The sequence below is a fragment of the Trichomonas vaginalis genome, chromosome V (assembly GCF_026262505.1).
Source record: "Trichomonas vaginalis G3 chromosome V, whole genome shotgun sequence".
NCBI classification, from domain to species: Eukaryota; Parabasalia; order Trichomonadida; family Trichomonadidae; genus Trichomonas; species Trichomonas vaginalis.
Window position 1 is genome coordinate 13,510,261 of NC_067207.1, and position 21,728 is coordinate 13,531,988.

At 34.0% G+C, this 21,728-nt stretch overlaps 9 protein-coding genes across 9 annotated transcripts, besides 5 other annotated features; 4 read left to right on the top strand and 5 right to left on the bottom strand.

Annotated features, from left to right (window-relative positions):
* Window positions 1-1,480, top strand: TVAGG3_0330180 (proteasome regulatory particle assembly; the record flags this gene model as incomplete). Its single annotated transcript, XM_001325820.1, has 1 exon — window positions 83-1,396. The coding sequence occupies one exon, from the start codon at window positions 83-85 to the stop codon at window positions 1,394-1,396; it is 1,314 nt and encodes a 437-aa protein (XP_001325855.1).
* Window positions 1,481-2,762: 1,282 nt separating this feature from the next.
* Window positions 2,763-2,973: a mobile genetic element.
* Window positions 2,974-2,976: 3 nt separating this feature from the next.
* Window positions 2,977-3,800: a mobile genetic element.
* Window positions 3,801-3,961: 161 nt separating this feature from the next.
* TVAGG3_0330210 (intracellular protein transport) lies at window positions 3,962-6,347 on the bottom strand (the record flags this gene model as incomplete). The annotated part of the gene is made up of 1 exon (XM_001325821.1): window positions 4,039-6,327. The coding sequence occupies one exon, from the start codon at window positions 6,325-6,327 to the stop codon at window positions 4,039-4,041; it is 2,289 nt and encodes a 762-aa protein (XP_001325856.1).
* Window positions 6,348-6,545: 198 nt separating this feature from the next.
* Window positions 6,546-8,131: a mobile genetic element.
* A 101-nt stretch (window positions 8,132-8,232) lies between these two features.
* TVAGG3_0330230 (helicase protein) lies at window positions 8,233-12,883 on the top strand (the record flags this gene model as incomplete). Its single annotated transcript, XM_001325822.1, has 1 exon — window positions 8,373-12,869. The coding sequence occupies one exon, from the start codon at window positions 8,373-8,375 to the stop codon at window positions 12,867-12,869; it is 4,497 nt and encodes a 1,498-aa protein (XP_001325857.1).
* A 506-nt stretch (window positions 12,884-13,389) lies between these two features.
* TVAGG3_0330240 (spectrin binding) lies at window positions 13,390-13,969 on the bottom strand (the record flags this gene model as incomplete). Its single annotated transcript, XM_001325823.1, has 1 exon — window positions 13,390-13,947. The coding sequence occupies one exon, from the start codon at window positions 13,945-13,947 to the stop codon at window positions 13,390-13,392; it is 558 nt and encodes a 185-aa protein (XP_001325858.1).
* A 590-nt stretch (window positions 13,970-14,559) lies between these two features.
* TVAGG3_0330250 (ribonuclease H-like family) lies at window positions 14,560-16,551 on the bottom strand (the record flags this gene model as incomplete). The annotated part of the gene is made up of 1 exon (XM_001325824.2): window positions 14,560-16,551. One exon carries the CDS (start codon window positions 16,549-16,551, stop codon window positions 14,560-14,562), a length of 1,992 nt encoding a protein of 663 aa, XP_001325859.2.
* A 106-nt stretch (window positions 16,552-16,657) lies between these two features.
* Window positions 16,658-17,215: a terminal%2Cinverted (terminal inverted repeat of Maverick-1C transposon ID:TVAGG3_0330260).
* Window positions 16,658-21,728: part of a mobile genetic element that runs on past the window's edge.
* TVAGG3_0330270 (uncharacterized protein) lies at window positions 18,150-18,827 on the bottom strand (the record flags this gene model as incomplete). The annotated part of the gene is made up of 1 exon (XM_051230410.1): window positions 18,150-18,827. The coding sequence occupies one exon, from the start codon at window positions 18,825-18,827 to the stop codon at window positions 18,150-18,152; it is 678 nt and encodes a 225-aa protein (XP_051100140.1).
* TVAGG3_0330280 (protein of unknown function, DUF4106 family) lies at window positions 18,877-19,731 on the top strand (the record flags this gene model as incomplete). The annotated part of the gene is made up of 1 exon (XM_051230411.1): window positions 18,877-19,731. The coding sequence occupies one exon, from the start codon at window positions 18,877-18,879 to the stop codon at window positions 19,729-19,731; it is 855 nt and encodes a 284-aa protein (XP_051100141.1).
* Window positions 20,154-20,768, top strand: TVAGG3_0330290 (uncharacterized protein; the record flags this gene model as incomplete). The annotated part of the gene is made up of 1 exon (XM_051230412.1): window positions 20,154-20,768. One exon carries the CDS (start codon window positions 20,154-20,156, stop codon window positions 20,766-20,768), a length of 615 nt encoding a protein of 204 aa, XP_051100142.1.
* TVAGG3_0330300 (uncharacterized protein) lies at window positions 20,962-21,726 on the bottom strand (the record flags this gene model as incomplete). Its single annotated transcript, XM_051230413.1, has 1 exon — window positions 20,962-21,726. The coding sequence occupies one exon, from the start codon at window positions 21,724-21,726 to the stop codon at window positions 20,962-20,964; it is 765 nt and encodes a 254-aa protein (XP_051100143.1).

The following is a 21,728-nucleotide window of genomic DNA, read 5'->3' on the forward strand; positions in this document are numbered from 1 at the left end:
TGTATAACATAGATTTTTTTATTCTAATGAATTTAAGTGCTATCTTATATGGTAAAAATATGTACTTTATAAAATTTTTTTCATGTCCGATCAAGATGTTGATCCAAACAAATTCAATGAATTGCGAAGTAACTACAAATACTACATCGATTTGTATACTGCGTTGTATCAGCTAAAAACGGAAAAAGAAGAAGATTTAAACTCAATTTACAAAAAGATCAAAACAGAATTGATTGATTCAAAGAAACGTCTCCCAGCAAATATTATAGAAGATATTTTAAATATCATTCCTTATAATAATCGCTATACAAAGTCATACTTAACTCTTTCCAAAATGATATCTGATGAATACCATGTGGAAGAGGTCGATAGATTTTCAAACATTTCTATTTTCCTGTTTTACAAAGAATATGGAATTAAATTAAACAGAAATTTTGATACCAAAATGTATTTCAATATTCAAACAGAAAATACAATTTACAGCGCAATTATGAATAATGATCTAGAAAGATTCATCTCATTCACGGAAATAGAAGGATTTGATAAGGACCGAAGACTTCATAACGATTTATATCCAGAACCTTTCAAAGTATATTCATTACTTGAATTATGTTGTTACCACGGAGCAGTTGATTGTTTCAAGTTTTTAAGAACGAAATTTAACTCAGAAATAACTCAAACATGTTTACAATTTTCATTTTTAGGAGGAAATCCAGAGATCATGAGTGAATGTTTGAAATATCAGAAACCAAATGAAAAATGCATGGAATATGCGATTATTTCACACAACATTGATTTTGTTACATTCTTGATGAATGAATACAATATAGAAATCGATGTAATAGATTGCGTAAATTATAATAATCTTGAATCATTATTAGTTTATTTCGATCAAACTAATGATTTTAACAAATGCTTTGTATATTCAATATGTTTTAATATTCCATCCCTGTTAGAATATTTCCTTTCACTTGGTGCAAATATCAATCAAATAGATGAATTTGGAAATATCGCTCTTCAAAATGCAGTACATTTTGATATTAAAGAAATGACCGAATTTCTTATTTCACATGGTGCAAATATCAATGAGAAAAATAATAACGGAGAAACCGCTCTTCATATTGCAGCCTGTAAGAATTATAAAGAAATTATCGAAGTTCTTATTTCACATGGTGCAAATATCAATGAAAAAGATGAGTTTGGAGAAACCGCTCTTCATATTGCAGCAACTTATGATAATAAAGAAATAGCCGAAGTTCTTATTTCACATGGTGCAAATATCAATGAAAAAGATGAATTAGGACGAACCGCTCTTCATCGCGCAGCAAACAATGATAGTAAAGAAACAGCCGAAGTTCTTATTTCACATGGTGCAAAAAATGATATTCCTTCATAATACACTTCTCTTTCATCTTCGAAGATAATTTTTATTGGGGGTAAAAAATAATTTAGCTTTTCGCACTGCTTCTAATCGTAAAAATGATTTCTTATTATTATTTTTCCATATGTATCAATTTTAATGCGTATTTGTAGGGTTGCTAATTTGGATGTTCTTTTTGGATCATCCAAATTCAAAAAAAAATCTTTGAGTCAATTTAAATTTTAGAACCCTTCCTGCTAAAGCATTGTCATTAATGAAGTCTGTTTGCAAATATTGTATTGATAATATAATTTTTATTCTGGCTAGTATAGTGGTCACGGAAATAAATTCTGTAGGGTCATCAAAAATTAAAGGGTGCTTTTTAAGGGGGAGATGTAAACTATTGAACATCCGACCAAACGCCGATCCTATTTTTGTGGCTCTCAATTCCTTAACGTATGTTCAGAAAAAAAGTATACGTTTAGATATATTTGAATGGTTTACTTTTAAGGTATAGAAAATCCAATTCCAAGATAGTATTATGTAATGATTCTGTAATGAGAATCTAGTTTTAATAATTTCTTCTTCTAATTTTTTATATAGAAAATTGAATTTTTTTTAATAAGGAGCTATAGCAATTCATGTTAAAGCCAACTTTGAAAAGTAACATCTTAATGATTTCCAGCTTCTTCCATGAGTTTTAGGAAGTTGTTGCTAATTTATTGAAATAATTTGGAGAGAAATCAACGGAAAATCAGGGAGCATGCGCAGCAAGCATTACAGTTTCTACCTTTTGAGTTCTATCAGTAGATTTTAAACTAATAATACATTTTGCTGATGACTTGGGAAAAATAAAAATTTTAAACGGGCATTTTTCAAAATTAAAATTAAACATTGTGTTTAATTTATACTCATCATGAAATTTATTATTTCTAAAGAATAATTCGAGTTCTTCAAATTTAATTTATTTTCAAAAAAATAATATGTATTATTCAGCCAATTATATGGCATTTGCTAATACTTAAAGTGGACCTTATAAATTTCAAACAGGTGCCAAGAAAAGAATGATACATTCTAATATCGTCACTATCTAACAAATCATAGAGGTATTACTCAATCAGTGTGAGACAAATCCTATTTACAGCTAATGTGGACCGATATATTTATTATATTTCATAAAAATATACTCAATAATATATCAAAATCCATCAGATAACGATATTTATCAAATTTAACTATTAAACAATATTTGCTTATCAATAACATGTAGATTAGCATAAGGACATTGTATAAATATAGATTCTAAAATTTCAAAGAATTTTTATTTTTAAATTTTTCTTGAAAATATTAATGTACTATGAACATATAATATTTTTATAATTAAGTTCTCAAATTATTTGAAGAGTAGGTGACAAAAGTGCATACTCTTAAATTAACCTTAAATGTTTATTTTTCGATATTTTCGGTATTAACCTTATTGTAAATTTTTCCGGTGATAAATTTATCACACTGAGGTTATTTTTCCGGTGAGATTTTTAACCTTGATTTAATGAAATTAATATATATAAATTTTATTATTTTTAATTTCGAATGAGTATAATAAAATATTTTTTTATATCGTCATAACTCTCATCACTGTTGTGATTCCAAATGCGATTATTAAGGTTCAAGTCGCTAATGTTTTGAATGAAGATAGAGCAGTAAGAATTCTTACAAGGGCAGGTAATCAGATTGTTGAGCAAAGAGCTTCAAAACACGATGAATGTTTGAAATTAATTCAACACATTTTGGAAATTGTCGAAAGCCGAAGGATTGAACCTAATGTCCTTATTCCATCTTTGAAGGCAATATTAAATTTGGCACAAAGAAGTTTAAAGGAAGAGTAAGCAAGATTAGATAATTTGGACTTTTTTTAAAATTAATGAATAAACAGTATATTTTTGAAGTGTAAGCTTATTTACCTGAAGCTATATTACTTAATATAACATTCAAAGTATTATTGCTATTTATTGGAGAACAAATTTATGTAATTTTCACATGAAAATTGATAAATTTGTATTTCCTTATGATAATCAATTTTTGTATTTGTAGAGAGTCTCCCTGCATGATATCAAGACTTGGCTATTGGTCTTTATCCATTTTTGAAAATTGTATTGTAAATTGTAAGAATTTCTGAATACTACTACTATAAAATATAATTGCTTATCTATGTATATTCTCCCTGCATGATATCAAGACTTGGCTATAAGTCTTTATCCATTTTTGAAAATTGTATTGTAAATTGTAAGAATTTCTGAATACTACTACTATAAAATATAATTGCTTATCAATGTATATTCTCCCTGCATGATATCAAGACTTGGCTATAAGTCTCTATTCATTATGAGTATGACCCCATTTTTTTACAAAAAGTGCCGAATTGCAACTTTGTCCCAATCTCATTATTTGAAAAGGTTCTGAAATCTATTTTTGAGACCACTATATAAATTATATCTTGATGCAAGACTAGGTTGAACTAAGCAAAGCTATCAAGATTTAAAATGTTTTTACTTTAAGTCATTGATTGATGGTACTTAAAAAAACATGTAAAGTTAAATAAGCATCAAATTTTATCAAATGAGAAAAAAAATATATAAAAAAGCGAAAATAAAAATAAAAAAAGAAATATATAATTACTTTCAGAAAACAGTGACATCATGGTCGTGCTGTATTGGCATAGTTCCGTATACATAGCTAACTCTGATTTTGAGGGCGAATTTGTATTGTCCCGAGTTTTGCCACCTCATTATCTGCTGGAGAGGTCTTTCATTCATTGGCTCCATTGTATCTCCTGATGGCAACTCGTATTTCGGTATCCATCCCTGTGTGCAAGCGAATTCTACCTTGAATCTCTTAATCTGTGTAGATGTCCTGTTGTAAGCGTTAAGTCTGACGGAAACCTGGTTTGCGTTTGGTCTCTGGATCTCGAAATAGATCTGTACGCCGTCTTTATCGTATGCCAAAACTGCGCCTGGTGGAATTTGCGGTTGCTTCTGTTGCGGAGCCTGTGCTGGTGCTGTTGAGGCTGGGGTGGCATCAAACATCGACTTAAGAAGGTCAATGGAGTTATTTGTCGTGGAAGAGGCATCTGACATATCAATGAGCGGTGGAGCTTCTTTCTGGGACGTGGAAGGTGTAGGATTCCAATCAATGATGTCGCCTTGAACGGCCGCTCCTTTGTTGTCCGCTTTCTTCGGTCCTTCTTCATCATCATCTTCAAATGCCGGAGCAGGAGCAAGAACTTGGTCAGCAACTGTAGTTTTAGTAAGAAGCTGCAAGTATTCGCCGCTGCGTTGCTGTAAATCGAGATCATTATCTGTAACTCCGAACGCGAGTGCTTCCATTGTTGCTTGGTCGGCCTGTGAACGTGAGGCTATCTTAGCGATAGCTGTAAAGATGTATGCTTTCGTTTCTTTTGTTGTTTGTGGAAGATTAAGAATTTGTTTGAATGTTGCAGTTAAATTCTCTGATTCTGAGCCAAATTCGCCGAGGATCCATGCGGCAACTTGAACGAGAGGCTGGACTGTTGAGTTTCTTGTAAGTTCTTCCTGTAATTGCTTGACAGCGTATTGCTGCATTACTTCGCTCCTTCCTACGACCTTGCAGACGGCAGAGATGATATCGGACTTTACGTAACCGCCGGATTCTCTCAAAATCTGCATGATTGCGTCGAACATCCACTGTTCGGATGGAGAAAAGCTCTGAATGGCTGTGAAGATACGGCCAACAAGCTCCATTCTGAAATCAGTGTCCGCCAAGTGCAAGTATTTGAGGATTTCTGGTACAAGACGCTCTACATTATCTCGATCAATGAGAGCAGAGATGACGTCGAGGGCTCTGCGGCGGATTGAGATATCAGGGTTGTCGAGGCATCTGACGATCTGTCCTTTGTAGCGCTGGAGGGCCAAGGAATCTGCAGATGTACGGTCAAGAATATCTCTGTTGGCGTAGAGAACCCTGGAGAAGACGTTCAGGGCTGAGTATAAAACGTTCGATTCTCTGAATGATAAAAGTCTGCCAATCTGGCTGAAAGCGAGAGTTCTGAGCGAAGGTTTCTTTGCAACGGCAACAATTGTTTGTACAGCCTGAAGAAGGACTGCACGGCCATCGGAGCGCTTCATGTCTGCTGTAGAAACAATGGAAGCAAGTACTTCATCGAGGTCATCTGATGGAGATTTAAGTAATGCGAGAATTTCGAGGACTTTGACTTGAAGGAATGGATCAGAAGCTTCATCAGAGCTGCGGGATGAAGCAATAAGTGATCTGAGAATCTTAACAAAGGCCGGAGTGAATTTAGACCATGTATTTGCGAGTTCTGGCTGGGCTTTGAGCATGGTAATAACCATACCAATGCCTGAGAGTACGACGGAGTGTTGTGAGTCGTTTAAGAGAAGATGAACATGAGTTTGGAAAGTTTCTGTAAATTCTGGAAGTTTCTTGATAATTCTGATAACAGCCATTGCTGCGCGCTTCCTAAGGAATGGGTCATCAATGGCAAGAACCTTTTGGACGTCAGCAGCTAATGATCTGCAGAGTTCTGTTGATCCGATATTTGCAAGAACTGCCAACGCTAAAGCAACAACGAATCTGTGCTTTGACTGAAGGTCCTTTTGGATTGTATGCGTAAGTAAAACTGAAATATCTGCTGTTTCATCGAGGAGAAGGCCTGCACCTAAATATCCAATTCTTTTGAATGAGAAACGGTCATCAGCCATAAGGCTAAGCGTTTCCATTTGACCCCATGATGTTGTCTCACCAATCATATTTAAATAAACAAGCTTGGCTATGACGCGAGGACGCATTTCTGGTTCACATTCTCTAATATATGTACGAATATTAGCCAATTCTGTTGTAATGACATGACGCTCCTCATCAATGGACTGTGCTGCCCTGATTTGATGGATGAGCGCAGAAAGCTGAAGAGTCATTTCGGGGTATTAGTGTCAAACCGATTTTTTAAAAAAGTTTACTAAATAATCGTATCAGGCATCATTTCTTATTCGGAAATAGCCAATTTACCCATGAAATATAGTTACATGGTTTGATAGGTTTAAATAAAAATTAGCTTCGAAGCTGATCAATCATTGATTTTGACAAAATTGAATCTTGAATTTACCGAAATCATACGATATCATACCATTTTACCCAAAGGTACATTCACTAGGCGATAACAGTAAAATGGGATGAAAATAGGATAAATAGAATCCCTATATAGTGCCTAACAATATTTATACGGGCCAAAAAAAATTTGACTAGAGATTTGGCGAGTTAGAAAACTTAGAAAATTGAGAGGAATTTTTATTTTCGAATTTTTTTGGAAAGTTAAAATTGTGATTAAAAATCGATTTCCGGGAGAACTAAGCATCTCATCATATATTTAAATCGATAAAATTATTAAATAATAGTTGAATAGTACAATTACATGAAATTGTGGCTGAATATACAGAAAAAATGAACATATTTGACATTTTTGAAAATTCATATAGTTAGATGGTGACAGACCCATAAACTATACTTTAGCTAAGAATGGTATATGATTTCAACAACACATGATTAAAATCGTAAAATTTTTTTAGATTTCAAACAGATATATGGTAATCTAATGGAACAGAGTCAGCAAATAGCATGTAAAATATGTTACAATTAACTTTTTATTATATCCAATAGTAAATATCGAATGGTATCCAGCTTTATGGTTAAATATTTTCTTATCGAGCTTCTCTTGAACTGTTGTATTAAGGTTGTAAATTTTTGATGCTAGGAACTTTGGAATCTTCTTTGCTGCAGCATTTTTCTTGAGAGTTCTTGCAATTTCGAATAGATCTGCGCATTATATGAAATGGGGGCTTTAAATATCTTGAAAACAGAATAGGACTGCTTTTCCAAAGGAATGCTTACTTGTAAATCAGAGAGTTTCAAAATTGAGTACAAGATTATCATCATAACTTTTGATTTTGCTGCGTAAAAGGAAGACAAGGTATTAACAAATCATTTACTGTTGTTCATCAAAAGAAGAAAACTTTGATAACAACTAATGATGATAAAATCAAGCAATCTTTTAATATTTTAAATTGATAAGACATTCAAAATATTTGAATGGTTTAAAATATTTTCTTTTAATTTCTCTAATATATTATCATGATTATATAATCAAATTTAAATTTTTATTCAAAAAGGCAATATTTCAAATTTTTAATTTCAATAATCTTAATTCTGCAATAAATATATTTAATTGCAGCAAATTTAATGATCTTTCGTCATGGTTAGCAATTTGGAACTCATAAATTAATGATTTCTTCAAGTAAAATTCTGCATTATTTCAAAAGTCAATAATTCTCTAGTAACTTTTCCCCAAACCCTAACCATTATATTATATGTGTAATAGAGAATAATTGCAAAAAAAGATGGCTGAATTTACTGGGTAGTTCTTGTGATGCGAAATAATTGGAATTTAACACCTAGTTTTAGTAGCATCATTCTCTTTTTGCTCTCATTTAAATGCTTTTGCACACTTTAATTTTGAAATATAAGAGTTTTGGAAATTATCAAATTTATCTGCTCAAATACTATAGATCTTCATAAGTGTTAATAGAATCATTAGCCTTACATATAGTGTTTAATATAATGATGCACATTATACTGGGATTCATTCCTTATTCATCTAGTTATTATAAGATTTACAACCCCATGAAAATTTAAAATTTTGTCAAAAATAGTGAATGTACCTTTTTTTACCCGATTGAATGTTAATATTAATCTCACTATAAAGTATTTATTTGATAATTGGTCGTGTTAGGGGTTGAGCAGATCAGTTTTTTTTTGATGTTTATCAGTTTAATTCAAATTGAAAATCTTATAACGATAAAAATATTTTCCTTTATAATTTTGTTTTCCTATTAATTATAGTAAGGTTTTCTGTTTTGATAAAAAAAATCTTGTATAATTTTTTTACTGAAGCTTTCGAAAAATATAAATGTGGGCCTTCGCACGCGAGCAGGAGCAATATTTGCTTGCGAAAAACAACGTGCGGAAGATCCAAGACAATCTTGAAGCAGAAAATGCGGAAAGCATTGTCAAAAACCTTGCACAACCGAATAGATCTTTATTATATAACCAAAATGAAGATTGCTTTATTAAAATACCTTTACTATCGGAATTCGAAGCTCAACATCTCGATGAAATTAAAGCAATGATGCAGAAATACGAAATAAATCAGGAAGTTGAAGAATCATCTGAGTCTTCTCCTTCACCACCACCAACAATTCAACTTGAGGCGCCACCACATCATGAAAGAGGACGTCCTCGACGCAATAGCAATCTCAGACAAATTGCTGAACGAGAGAAAATCAAACAAGAAGCAGCTAAAACTCAAGAAGTTACAGAAACAGATCTAAAACCCCCGCAACCAATTAACATGTCCATTACTGCTGAGGTTAAAGATAACGAAAAATCGTCTGGTAGTAATTTTGCAAATCAGTACGTTTATAATCGTCCTTCAGCAAGGCTCGAGTCACGTCCAACTCGCAAAGAAATATTAGCGCAGAATTTTCCTGACTATTTAATCAAAATAAACTTAAATCCCATAAATTCAAACGCTCCTATCAAAGGTAAGCCCGGCAAGAAAGGTAAACAAGTCACAGAAGAATACATAATTGAGAAAATACTCGGAATTACAAACTATCAAGCCGCAAAAACGAAACCAACAAAATATTTGATAAAATACATCGACGTTTCATATCTGCATTGCGATTTAATTACAAGAGAAGAAGTCCTTGTACGCGATGGCGGCAAGAACGCTCTAAAAGAATTCGAAGCCGCGAGATTAAAACGACCATTATCCAGAAGTTTTATTTTCCAAAATCTCTTGGTTGTTGATAATTCCGAAATAGAGCCGATGTGGTTTAACCTGGAAAGGATCATTGATGAAAGCAATGATGACAACAGATTGGAATATCTTGCCAAGTGGAAAGATCTTGATTACGAGCAATGCACGTGGGAACCAAAGACATTTATTAAGTCAGAACTTGTCATTAAACAGTACAAACAACATATTGACGGAACAAATAAAAGAAAAATTCCGTCAAGATGGAAACGACCAACAGAAAAAGAATTTAGCCCTGTTAAACATTGCGATGACTCATTAACAGGATTAAACCTCTCAGATCAGATGACAAACTGCATAAATTTCCTAATTTCGGGTTATTTCAGACGCGAAAACGTAATTCACGCTGATGTCTCGCCAAGACTCCAGAGATACCAAGTGGCTGCTTCCCTCGACTATTTGACCGACCAAACAAAATTCAATGGTCCAATCTTGGCATTAACAGATAAAACGGCTTTGAACGATTGGAAAGATGCGTTCGACGAATGGACTGGATTTAATTCAGTGGTGTGCAGCGGAGCAAGGAAATCCTTGACTGCGTTGGTAGAAACTGAATTTAATGTGGTCGACTCAAACGGAAAGCCGCAGAACTCATTAATCCAAGCAGATGTAATTATTACACCATACGAAACATATAGAGATAATCCATCTGTCTTCGATGGCATCGAATTCAGAGTTTTGTTAATTGATGCAGTCAACTTCGACCAATTCTCAAAGAAATGGGTCCAATCGATTAGTAGTGAGTACATTATCGTTACAATTCCACATACTGTTAAGGAAAAAGTTTCAGATATTTATGATATTTTGCAATTCACGAATCCGAACGTTTTTAAGGACTCAAAACACAAGTTCTTCTCACAATTTGACTCTTCTGATGCTACAACTTGCAAGAAATTGAATGATTTCTTAAAACCTTATTTAATCGAGCATTCAAGCAAAGATGAAGAATGTGATTATCATATGATCGAAGTTGAGCCATCACCTGCACAAGTTCAAGCTGCTCTTGACGTTATTTCGAACAGCAAAGAAATTTTAATGAATCCGACCTCAGAAAACACCACAGCCCAGCGTTATATATTTACTCTTCTCAGATACATATCAGACCACCCATCATTGGTCTTCCAAAACTCCGAGCCAAAAGAATTAATAAATTCTTCTGGCAAATTCGTCTTCATTGACAAGATCCTTCACTCCAGATTTGCCGACAAGAAGAAGTTCCTCATATTTTCGGAGATCCCAGACTCCCTTTCCTTAATTGGTCAGATGCTCGATAACTTAGGCATCCGATTCATGAAGATGTCTTTCAATCAGACCGATGACGAACTCAATGCCGCTATCGATCAGTTCGACGAAGACGAAAACATCAAGGTTTTCTTGTATAGTTCTAAAAAAGGTGCCAGAAAAATTGACACTTCAGTTTTTGATAGAATTATACTTTTAGACGACGACACATTCCATTTGAGGAGTGGCCCCAAGATCCCTATTTTCCATTTAATCACAAAATGCTTCCCAGATGAAGCTCTTTATTCCAGAAATCTTTGTTACGATGAAAATGCGGTTTTCACTTCACCTCCTGAAGGACCATTTCCACCGCACTCATCTGTATTATCCTGTTTCATTCTTTCGACTTATTTGAAGTTGTTGAACTGTTCAAACAAGGAATATCTCAGTTGGACGAACCATTCTGTTGAAGAAACAATTAAAAAGTGCAAACATCAGAATGTCGGCCACAGATTAGTTTCTATTTCAGAACAATACAACTTCTACATGAAATCCGTCGAAAACACAACAGATAACATCAAACTCGTAACAAGTTTGATTGATATCGGACCAAGAAACCATGCAAATGCTGCAAAATGCATCAGATCCGCTTTGCAAGAAATACAAAAGAGATCTTTGGAGCACAAAGAGAAAGAACTTCTCAAGAATGTTGTTAAAAAGATGACAATTGGCGAAGATGACAATGTTAAGTTCTTGGTTGACAACAGCTACATTTCTCAACAGGCTTCTTTGATCATTGAAAGAACTTTATTGTTCTATCAAATACAAAGAGCACTTTTTGTTTTGACAGAATTCACGAGAGCTCCAAGTTTCTGTGGATTCCCAATTGCTACTGTCTACTGTCTATTGTATTCAGTATACGCAAATGGTATAGTTGAAACACTGTCTGTTGCACAAGAAAAAATTGATCAGGTCAAAGATGAATCTACATTTGTCACTTTTCTCAAAAACGTGACAAATGAAATCAATAGTACATATAGTCCTAGTGACGAATTCTTCTATTTAGACTATATTCCGATTCCTCCCGAGCGATGGGTATTGATTGTCAACAGTTTCTCAGAAATTTTATCAGAAAAAGTTGTAGAAAGTGAACCAGAAATTCCTGAGATTAAACCGAACAAAAACGACATCATTCCTCAATCCGCTGGAGAATTGGACAAGAAGATCATGCTGAATCTCCATAGGCATCCTTTCGAGCCAATGCCGCAAAAGAACGTGAAACAAGTCGTTGATTGCGTCTTCTCCACAATTTTGGACATCGGACTTCCTTTGAGCGAATCCGGCGAAATTGATTGGAAGAATTTTGCTTCAAAAGTCGGAACGAATTCTGATGTTGACAAAATCAAAAACATTGCATGCCAAATTGTTAAAACATGTGTAGCAGTCATGCAACAAGGAAAAGATTACGATCCATCAGAAAACGAATCCCTCAAAGATTTTTCACAGAAAATTAATATCCATGTCGCCAAAAATTTGATCCAAACAATTAGAATTATGTCACTTTTGTATAATTTAGAGTTTTGTTCATTATCTGACGCGATGTCCAAAGTTCCAAAGCATCCAAGTCTCCCTAGTTGGTGGACATTAGATCACTTCACTTCACTTTTCGAAGTAACCAGAAAATATGGCACTTTTTCATTCTTTAGATGGGTTGTTGACAAAAATCTTCCATTTGCGGAACACATCAAGAAGAGTTATCTCCCGAATTTTGAAAATACTGCAGCAAGTGAAGTGAAAGGTGAACTGAAATCTGCCAGCGAAATTCCTAATAAATTAGGAGACTTCAATCTTCTCGTAAAGAGGAGATTCAGACTTGGAATTTGTCTGTGGGCAATTGACCAATTAGGAAAAACTTTTTCACAGGCAAATAATGTCAAAAATAACGATGAGTCATTGAAAATTGTCAGTTTTGGCAGAATTGTGTCAAATGACAATTTCAACTGTCCATATTGTCCCTATCCAATTGGCTTTGTTTCCGAGCGATTGTTCAAAGCTCCGGACGAAAGAGAAAGTCAATGGTATAGATGCGAAATTTCCTGCGAATGCGGAAATCCTTTGTTCACTGTTTCTCCTGTCGCAGATCCAATCAAAGAGTGGATCGGAGCAACACCAAAAGAGGCATGGAAGAGGGCTTTCGGAAAGATAAAGAAAGTTGATTCGATAAAGTTCAGCGGACTTTGGCTGTTCGGTTTAGTTTCTGCAGCTGCAATTAACCATTTCAAGGAAGTCAATGCTAAAGTTGACTCTTTGCCTGAAGCATCTTTCAAGTCTTCGGAAGCTGCTGCTAATTCATTGACAAACGAATAATTTTTTATTTATTTATTGATATATTATAAATTTTCTTTGTTTTATTTTTATAAATTTTTATAATTTTTATTTTTTTTAAGGGTGCAAATGTATGTAATGGTAATATTTACTGCTGTTTAATGTTGATTTTCAAATGTTGCTTTGTGCTTTTGACACAAATCAGGATTAAATTCGAATAAGGCAGTGTACACTCCTAAAAGTGTGTTTACCATTTCTGACATCTTCTCACAAAGTCAATGTATTCTTATATTAAGTGCAAAAAGGTATAATAACCATAATGACACAATAAAGCGATTTATAAAAATGAAATGGTATAATACATGATAATGTTATCTTCAGAACGATTACACTTCAGGGTGACATTTCATATGTATGGCACGGCCTTCAATTATGTTGTTTAAGGTTGATTTTTAATGATTCTTCACAGTAGCTGTCAGATGGACTTAATCCTATATCTTAAAACAAATTTAAAATTATAAAGAAAAGGAATCACTTAACAAAAAATAAAATAAAAAATAGTTTATTCAAAATATGTAGCAAAATAAGGAAGAAAATACTCAAATGTGTTGTTGTTCAGAATGATCGAATAGAATAATGAACGATAAAAATCTTTGATTGGAATCCAATAGTTTTCGTGGTACTTCATGTATTCATTAATAAATTTTGTGTTACTATTTTTAACAGCAATCATCAGAGGTGTCATTCCATCTTTATATGTTAAAGCTATCTTTTTCTGATAATTAATAATAAGTTTAATGATTTCCTTATTATCTGATAATGCTGCATAGTGTAGATAACTATTATCATTCTCATCTAAATACTCTTGGAAGATATTAGCTCCAATAATGTATCTTACAAATATAGGATTGCCATGTTTAATAGCAATATGCATATACGTCATATCATTTTCGAATTTTAGCTGAATATCGTTGGTATCGTGCTGTATTAGATGTTTTACATTATCTTCGAAATCATTTTCTATGCATAATCTTAGAGCTGTCTTCCCTTCATAGCGCATTGTTGGATCAGCACCGTTTTCAAGTAGAAAATCAATAATATAGATCCAAGGTGAAGTCATTTTTCTATCCCTGGGATAGACGATACACCCAAAATGTCACCTTTTTGGGATTTTTTTAAGGTTCTCGCTGGCGACTCCCCATTCGTCGAAAAAAAATTGGTGATTGGGGGGGTCGCCAGCAAAAATCAAATTTTTTTTCGACGAACGGGGGGTCGCCAGCGAGAACCTTAAAAATAAACCTCTGAAATTTTAAAAAAGAAAAAAGTGTGAAAATCCCCTTGATTCGAACCAATGGACTTTACGATTATACTATGACTCTTACCATTGAACTATGACTCTAAGGGTTCGAAAATTTATTTGGTTATAATATAAACTTTAATGAAAAATTAATCAGATCAATTTAGAAATATTTATTTCATAATATTGAATGAATGTATAAATCTAAATAGTATATTATCAAAAAAAAAAAATAAAAAATAAAAAAAATAAAAATAAAAAATTAATAATAATAGTACCATCACCACAATTAGCAAATTCAAAAGATATATGAATTGCTATCGATCTCTTTCAAACAAACACATAGAAATTTTGATTAAGTATTTCAAATTTTTATATGAGATAAATATTGAACAGATAAAATATAAAACAATTTTTAATAATAAATATAGATATTTATTTTGTAGCCATTAAAATTTCTCGGCTATCTAATAAAATTTTGTGAGAACGTAATCTTTTCAAATTTAGTATCAATCTTTGGTCTTTTATTGTTCTCTCACATGTTGCTTCTGAAGGTGAAGCGGAGATAACACGAAGGGCGATATCTGCAAAGATTGATACATTGCCATCTCTATGAGAGATTTCTTCCCAACCGTATTCTTGACGTTCTTGAATCATATCATCAGAGAAGATATCATTATCACTATTAATATACGTGTTAAATAGTGTAATAATATCTGTTATTGTTTGACCCGGAATACGAAATTGTTCCAAAATACTTTTGAGATACTGCCTAGCTGCAACAAAATGGTTAACCGGCTGATTTGAACTAGATGTTACATCTGCGAGATCAAGCATAGGAGGGTCAATTGTAGCAGTTACCTGACGAATTGATCCCTCCTCAACCATATCAAGAGAAACTTCAGTCGAACCTTCTTCAAAGATAGAGTCCATATAGATAGATTGAATGTCTTCTACTGGATTAACGAAAGTTACGTTTGTAATATCAAATGAATTAATTGCCGGAGATTCGTTGATCTGCGCTCCGTGGACGAATTTTTGGTTGAAATAATACCTACCTTTCGGTGTAAAAGCGAAGGCTAAGCACCAAAGACCTCCAAAGTCCGATCCAAGGGTATAGTTCAACAACGATCTTGAAAGGATTCCAGCAAAAGGATTGTTGTTGCTGCTGGAAAGGTATTGGAGTGCTTCAATACCCTTGCAAAGCCATACGTAGCAATCAGATATCTTGGTTTTATCTGATTCGAACGTGGAAATAAGCTTCTTGAGAATTGCCAAGCAGTCTCTTAAGAACTTGATGTTTTCAATATCAATACGCGTATATCTTGAAATTTTGTCTTGATACTTGATAATAAACATACAAATATTATAATCATAGATCCACCTGGTGGATACATGCTTTGGACAGAGAGCTCCGATGTCTTCAACATGGATTCTACAAAGAGCTGATATTTCGTGGATATGTTTCACAATTGCTCCTAATGCTACGTCTTTTGTTGTCATATATTGATAACAATTATGAATCCTGTGGCATAAACACGGGATAAACAAGATTTTGAATAACCTTGGGTCATTTGAGTTGTAGAACGATTGATTCCATCCTTTCTGAAAACATTTCAATTGCGCTTTATTGCCATCGCAAACTACACTGCTGATCTTAACATCTCTAATGAAGATTCTGTTAAATCCTTGAGTAAGCGAGTGGATATAATCTTCAGATGTTCCACCATTCATTTGGATTGACTCAACAGGATAGGGCCGCTTGCTTTGCAGAGGATTTGTGAGGGAGAAGTCCAGATTGTGAAACTGCTGAGTCTTCCCCTCATCAATGGCAACACAGGTACAGGCAAGCTTAGCAAACTCATCAACTTTTGCAACATGGATTGAATTTGCAATTTGTATCATTGTTTGCCTTAGTTTGTCAGTTGAAATAGGCTGGTATATTTGAGAAGCTAGTTTATCAACATTGATGTTAACATTGTGTAACTGTGGGAACTTCAATATCATCGAGTCTGCAGTATATATTATAATGGTTTTAACTAGCTTTGTAAACTCTGGGCTTGAGAAGGTATTCAGAGCCACGTTAAATCTTCCAGTAAATGTAGCAAGCTGTTCATAGATATCCCCTAACGATATAGGTGTAAGCCCTGTTGCTGGGACGTTTTGATAGTATTGATCGATTGTTTGTTGTGATGCTACTTCTCCTGGTGTGCATATGTGCCGTTTGTTTTGGATCCATTTTTTGAAATGATCCTCACGCATTTCTTCCATTGCACAGTGGCATATAGTTCCGTCAGGACGCTTTACTAGTTCATTGCATTTAACATAATATTTTCCGTACTTGTCGCCTGGTTTTTTATATCTAAGATACTGATGCTTAGTACCGACCTCAATGTCTTTATAGTACGTCGGTACTGCATCAATCATTGTTGAAATAATGAAGTGATTACTTAAGCATTTTTATAGTTAGTATACAAGTCTTGGGTACGGCGGCACTGCGTTCCACCTTATCCAATACTTGTGAATTTGACACTTTACAAAGCCGCCAACCACTTCACTAACGAACTCACTAATGTAAAAAATAAACGTTCTCACTATCGTTCTCACTAACGACTTCACTAATGTTCTCATAAATTTTCCTCAATATCTTCATCATCAGTGTTAACCCTATTGTAGTCATACTTGAAGCCATAAACTTTCTCTAACTTCTTAACGTACAATTTACATAACTTACCTTCGTCATCGTATGGTTTAATGATATAACTATTTCTATCTTTATACACAGTCAATGAAAAGTCAACTGGTCTCGGATGTATTTGAAAGAACATGTTATGCTCAGGAAGGAAGAATAAATGTTTAAATGTATGTTTGTTATACTGTGGAATTCGAATGAGTTGCTTTTGTTCTGTCATTTACATCCAAATAAAAATTTTCAGTAAAATAAAAAATAAACTTAAAAATAAATGATATCACCACCCTCACACGTATGAAAACATAGCACAAAAAATAAATTTAGGTGAAGTGGTGAAATCTCACCTCTTTTTTCACCCGGGTTTTCACCCTGTTGAATTCATTGCTTTATAACTCTCTTCCTTGGTTTCTTTTTAGTTGCTTTCTTCACGTCTGTCTCCAACTTGACTGTCTTTCTTCTTCGGCCGTAATGATACCAGTTACTTCCACCAGTCAATGGGTCAAATGGTCTTTCGTAAGGGTTTCCATACATTCCATAGGGACCATACGGAAGAACTACTGGTGGAGAAGAAACATTTTCTTTAGTTCCATCGACTCTATTTAAATGCATTGTTTCACCTTTCATCTGGTCATTAAAGTCTTTTGCGTGTTTTGCAAACTCATCGTCCTTTCCTAAAGCATTTTCTGACTCAGTCGCAACCAAATTGGATGCTTTATTTATGAGCCCCATTTTATTTAATCTTAACTTCTTTGCAACCCAGCCTCCAATCTTCCTTTATTTGCATCTAATGTCTTCGAAACCCTTCCTCCACTCATTTTATTTACTGCGTCATAAGCTCCAAGTGCTTTTGCTCCAAATGCTAATGCTTTTGTTCCCATTGCGCCTAAAGCTGCCCAAGCTACCATTTACCCCATATTAAAATCATCTCTCTTCAATATTATCTCATAAAAGTTCTCGTTACTGGAGAAAGTCAATGAAACATAAGCGTTCTCACGGGCTTTGCCCTCACCGCTTTGCGGTCTATCTAACTTCTTTCTTATATCATCTATACGCTTCAAAATGTCTGAACAATTGCTAACATCTTCTACAACAGTTATTTCATCATGAATGACCTTCAAGAACAAGCTCATTTAATATGCTATTAAAATCATCTCAATAATGAGTCCATCCTTTCCATCTTTAGGTAGCACAACATCTTTCATTGAAGAAGGTTCGACAAGTCTTATGTTAAACTTACTGACAAAGTTTGTTATACTATAATGCTTCGGCGGCGAATACATGTAGTTTGAAAGACATAATATAGATTCTTCAGCAAATTCACTTATACTGGATTTTATAACAATGTTCTCACGAGACCAAATACCACCAATTGACAATCTGTAAGCAATCCTGCTGAACCTTCTACTGTAAACGTCGATGGTAACATTCCACGAAGGTCATCTATTGACATCGTTGAGTCACTGAATTTAAATATTTTCTTAAAGCAATCGTCATTATCTAACCATGCAATAGCTTTGAAGTTTTCATTCGAATATACATCTGCTTCATTAAATGTAAATCCTGACTTCTTTGCAGAGATGACTTTAAAATCTATTGAGTTTGTTTCAAAATTATATGCTATGGTAACTTCTGAAGGCAATGGATGCCCTTCCGCAGTCAGTTGTTCTCTCACTACCGTTTGAAGCTTTGTGTTAAAAACTTTCATGTCATCTCCTGTGTCTAGGTTCACATACACAGCAACAGGGAAACTATCTTGCTTCTTTGTTTCATCATTATATCTCAAAACATTAAAGTTCTTCAATAATATTGTTCTTCCTGCTGGAATACTTCGAACCTGTCTGATTTCAATAGCTTTCTCACCTCCTACATACTCTACCCAGTGTCTTGGATATTCATAAGTATACTGACTTTCTTGAATTTTGGTTGGTTTCATCATAACATGTTCATAGTATATCTTTATACTCTTGTCAGTTAGACTCGGTGCTATGTTCTGAATATTTCTGACTTGCATTTTTAATGGAGATAAAATGAAGCATTTAATACATGATGTAGATGAAGACATGAATGAAACTACAGACAAACTTAACTCTTCTCTCATTCTTCCTTTCAGTAAGGACTATGAGTTCTGTTCAAATGGTGTGTATTTCTATTGTGGAAAGATGGGTTCAGGTAAGACATTTAACCTCATTCGTCATATACTCATAACAGAGCGTTTAGGAAACGACTCTTACTATGACCAAATCATTATATCAGCAACTTCAGACTCTATGGACTCAACAGCGAAAACATTTATGTCAAAAGTTCAAGCCTCTATCGTTAAAGTTCCAGACAGTGAACTCATTGAATTTCTTCAACGTTACATTCGACGTAAGAGAAAATATTATGCCATCGTAGAGTTCATACAGTCAGGAATGCAAAAGACTTCTGAGGAGATGGAAAGAATTATTGACAAACACCACTTACGTCAATACTCAGGAGTTTACGATATGAAACGACTGACAAACTACATTCTATCAAAACTTTCAAAATACCCCTTCAAAAAGTATCCTTCAAACACTTTATTAGTTTGTGATGATTTCGCCGGAAAAGGTTTAGTTTCAAAGCCTGACTCACCATTAGCTAACATCATAACTAAAGTCAGACATTACCATTTAACTGTAGCAATACTTATGCAAACATGGAGGTTTTTAGCTTTAAACATAAAACGTCTCATAACTGACTTCGTTATCTTTCAAGGTTTCTCACGTTATGATATTGAACTCATTTGGAAACAGTCAGGTATAACATTACCTTTTGAAGAAATTTGGGAAGCATATAAGTCTCTCATCTCTCCTCGTTCATACCTTGAGATTCATATCATGACTAATACCATTAAAGTCAAAAATATTCCATGGGAACGACCAACATTGTTTTAAAGTTTAACCTTCAATTGACTGATGGTAAACAAATTCCATGCATCTCTGTCGCCATTTCTGTTAATATTTTTGCTGTCATTCATATCATCCACTTCCCCATCCGTTAGCTTTTGAGGATATGCGTTAGAATAGTGTTCTTAAATGAAGGCTTTTCACCTTTGAGAGCATAAACTCTATAACTTTCTGCATACTTTATGTTTGAACCTCCTGAGCCATCATTGACATAAATTTTTATAGGCTTCCACCCTTTGTTCATATTCCTGCTTCTTCCCTTTGCTCTTTTGTTCAGTAGTTCTACATCTTTATACACAGCACCTGTCTCAGTGAATTCAACAATATTTTCATTCGTTAGCTTTACATTCAAACCCTTGTCGAGTATATTGTTCATTTCATACATATAAAAGGTTTTTATTCTATATGAAATGAGAAGCAAATCCATCTTAGCTGGTGCCGTTAATGTTCCAATTGAACCAACATCAAATGTTGACTCACGAACGACAAACAATATTGTCATAAAGAACTATAGTTCAGAGTGTTTGAAAGAAAAAGAACCAGATCTGAAATCCGTGAATTTAAACTCAGCTTCAAACGCTAACGCTACATCAGATGTTAAGTTAGAGTATCCACCACTGGACCAAATTCTTTCAAGAGAAGCCAACGACAACCCTTACACAAATGTTCAAACAAATCCTTCAGATAACGTAGACCATTACCTTCTTCAGTTATACCAAACAATTTTACTCAAAGACGATAAGAAGCTTTTGACAAATCTTATAAGTAAGAACCAAATAATTCTAACAAAGGAGGACCTTGAAAATGTTATATCACGAATAACAGGAAAGCAATGTGTCATTGACTATCTCGACCCTGAAATCGAATGCTGTGGTCAAACGCCAATATTCATGAAAATAGGTAACATCCGCATCATTGAAACACCAGGAACTACAGGAGTTGAGTTTAAGTATAAATATTCGAACGAGTATACAAAACTTTCAACAGAATATAAGCTTTGTTTGAAATATGTTTTAGTAAATTAAAGCAATTTGTATATATCCAAAACTTCTTCAACAGTATCGAACTCATCTTCATAATGCAAACCTAATCTTATTGACTTGGTGCAGTTTTCACTAACACAATATTTTTCTGTTCTCTTGACTGACATAACTAACTCATTTGTTTCATCAAACAGCAACAACCAAAGTTCATGACCTAATACATAACATTCATACTTTATATTTTTAGCTCTGAGTTCTCTTGTAAGCTGTTGCATTTAATATTTTCTAAAAAGTCAACTTCAACAGTCATTCGCACTGGTGCCTTCAGTTCTACAGGCTCTCCTTGAAAGTCAACAAGTCTGAATTGCATGTCTTTCAAATTATGAGGACTAATGCGAACCCATTTACCTAAATGAGTTGCTATGACAGGAACGTTTGGAATGAACATTGAATTGACTGCATAACAGAAAGACTTATATTCTACTGAACCTTTACTATTAACTCCTGAAATACCTGTGACATTAGCTATTTTTGACTCAATGTACAAACAATTACCATAACATACGTATGGAACAGATTTCATCTCAATCGTTTTGTCAACACTTTTCAAAGGAAATGTCATATGGTATGCACCCAAAAGAAGTTGTACTCTATGACTCATTCTTGGTATCTTAAACTCTTTCTCGCTGCTGAACTTCAATGTTCCCTCAGAAGAGAGTTCGACATCTATGTTGTCAATAGTTTCTTCATTTATGAGAGCATTTAACACTCCAGCAATTTTATCTATTCTATACCCAGCTCTATTAGGAAATGTTATAACACTTCTTTTGTCATCTATTTCAATCTCTATGAAATCTGTTTCATCTGTTATGACAAAAGTTGCGATAGTATTGAAGTCAACAACTCTGAAAGCAAGCGCTTCATTCTGAAGACCTAAGTTTGTTTGTAGCTTTACTGTCCCGTATTCGTTTGGGTCTGTACTTTGCAAATAGAACAACATTT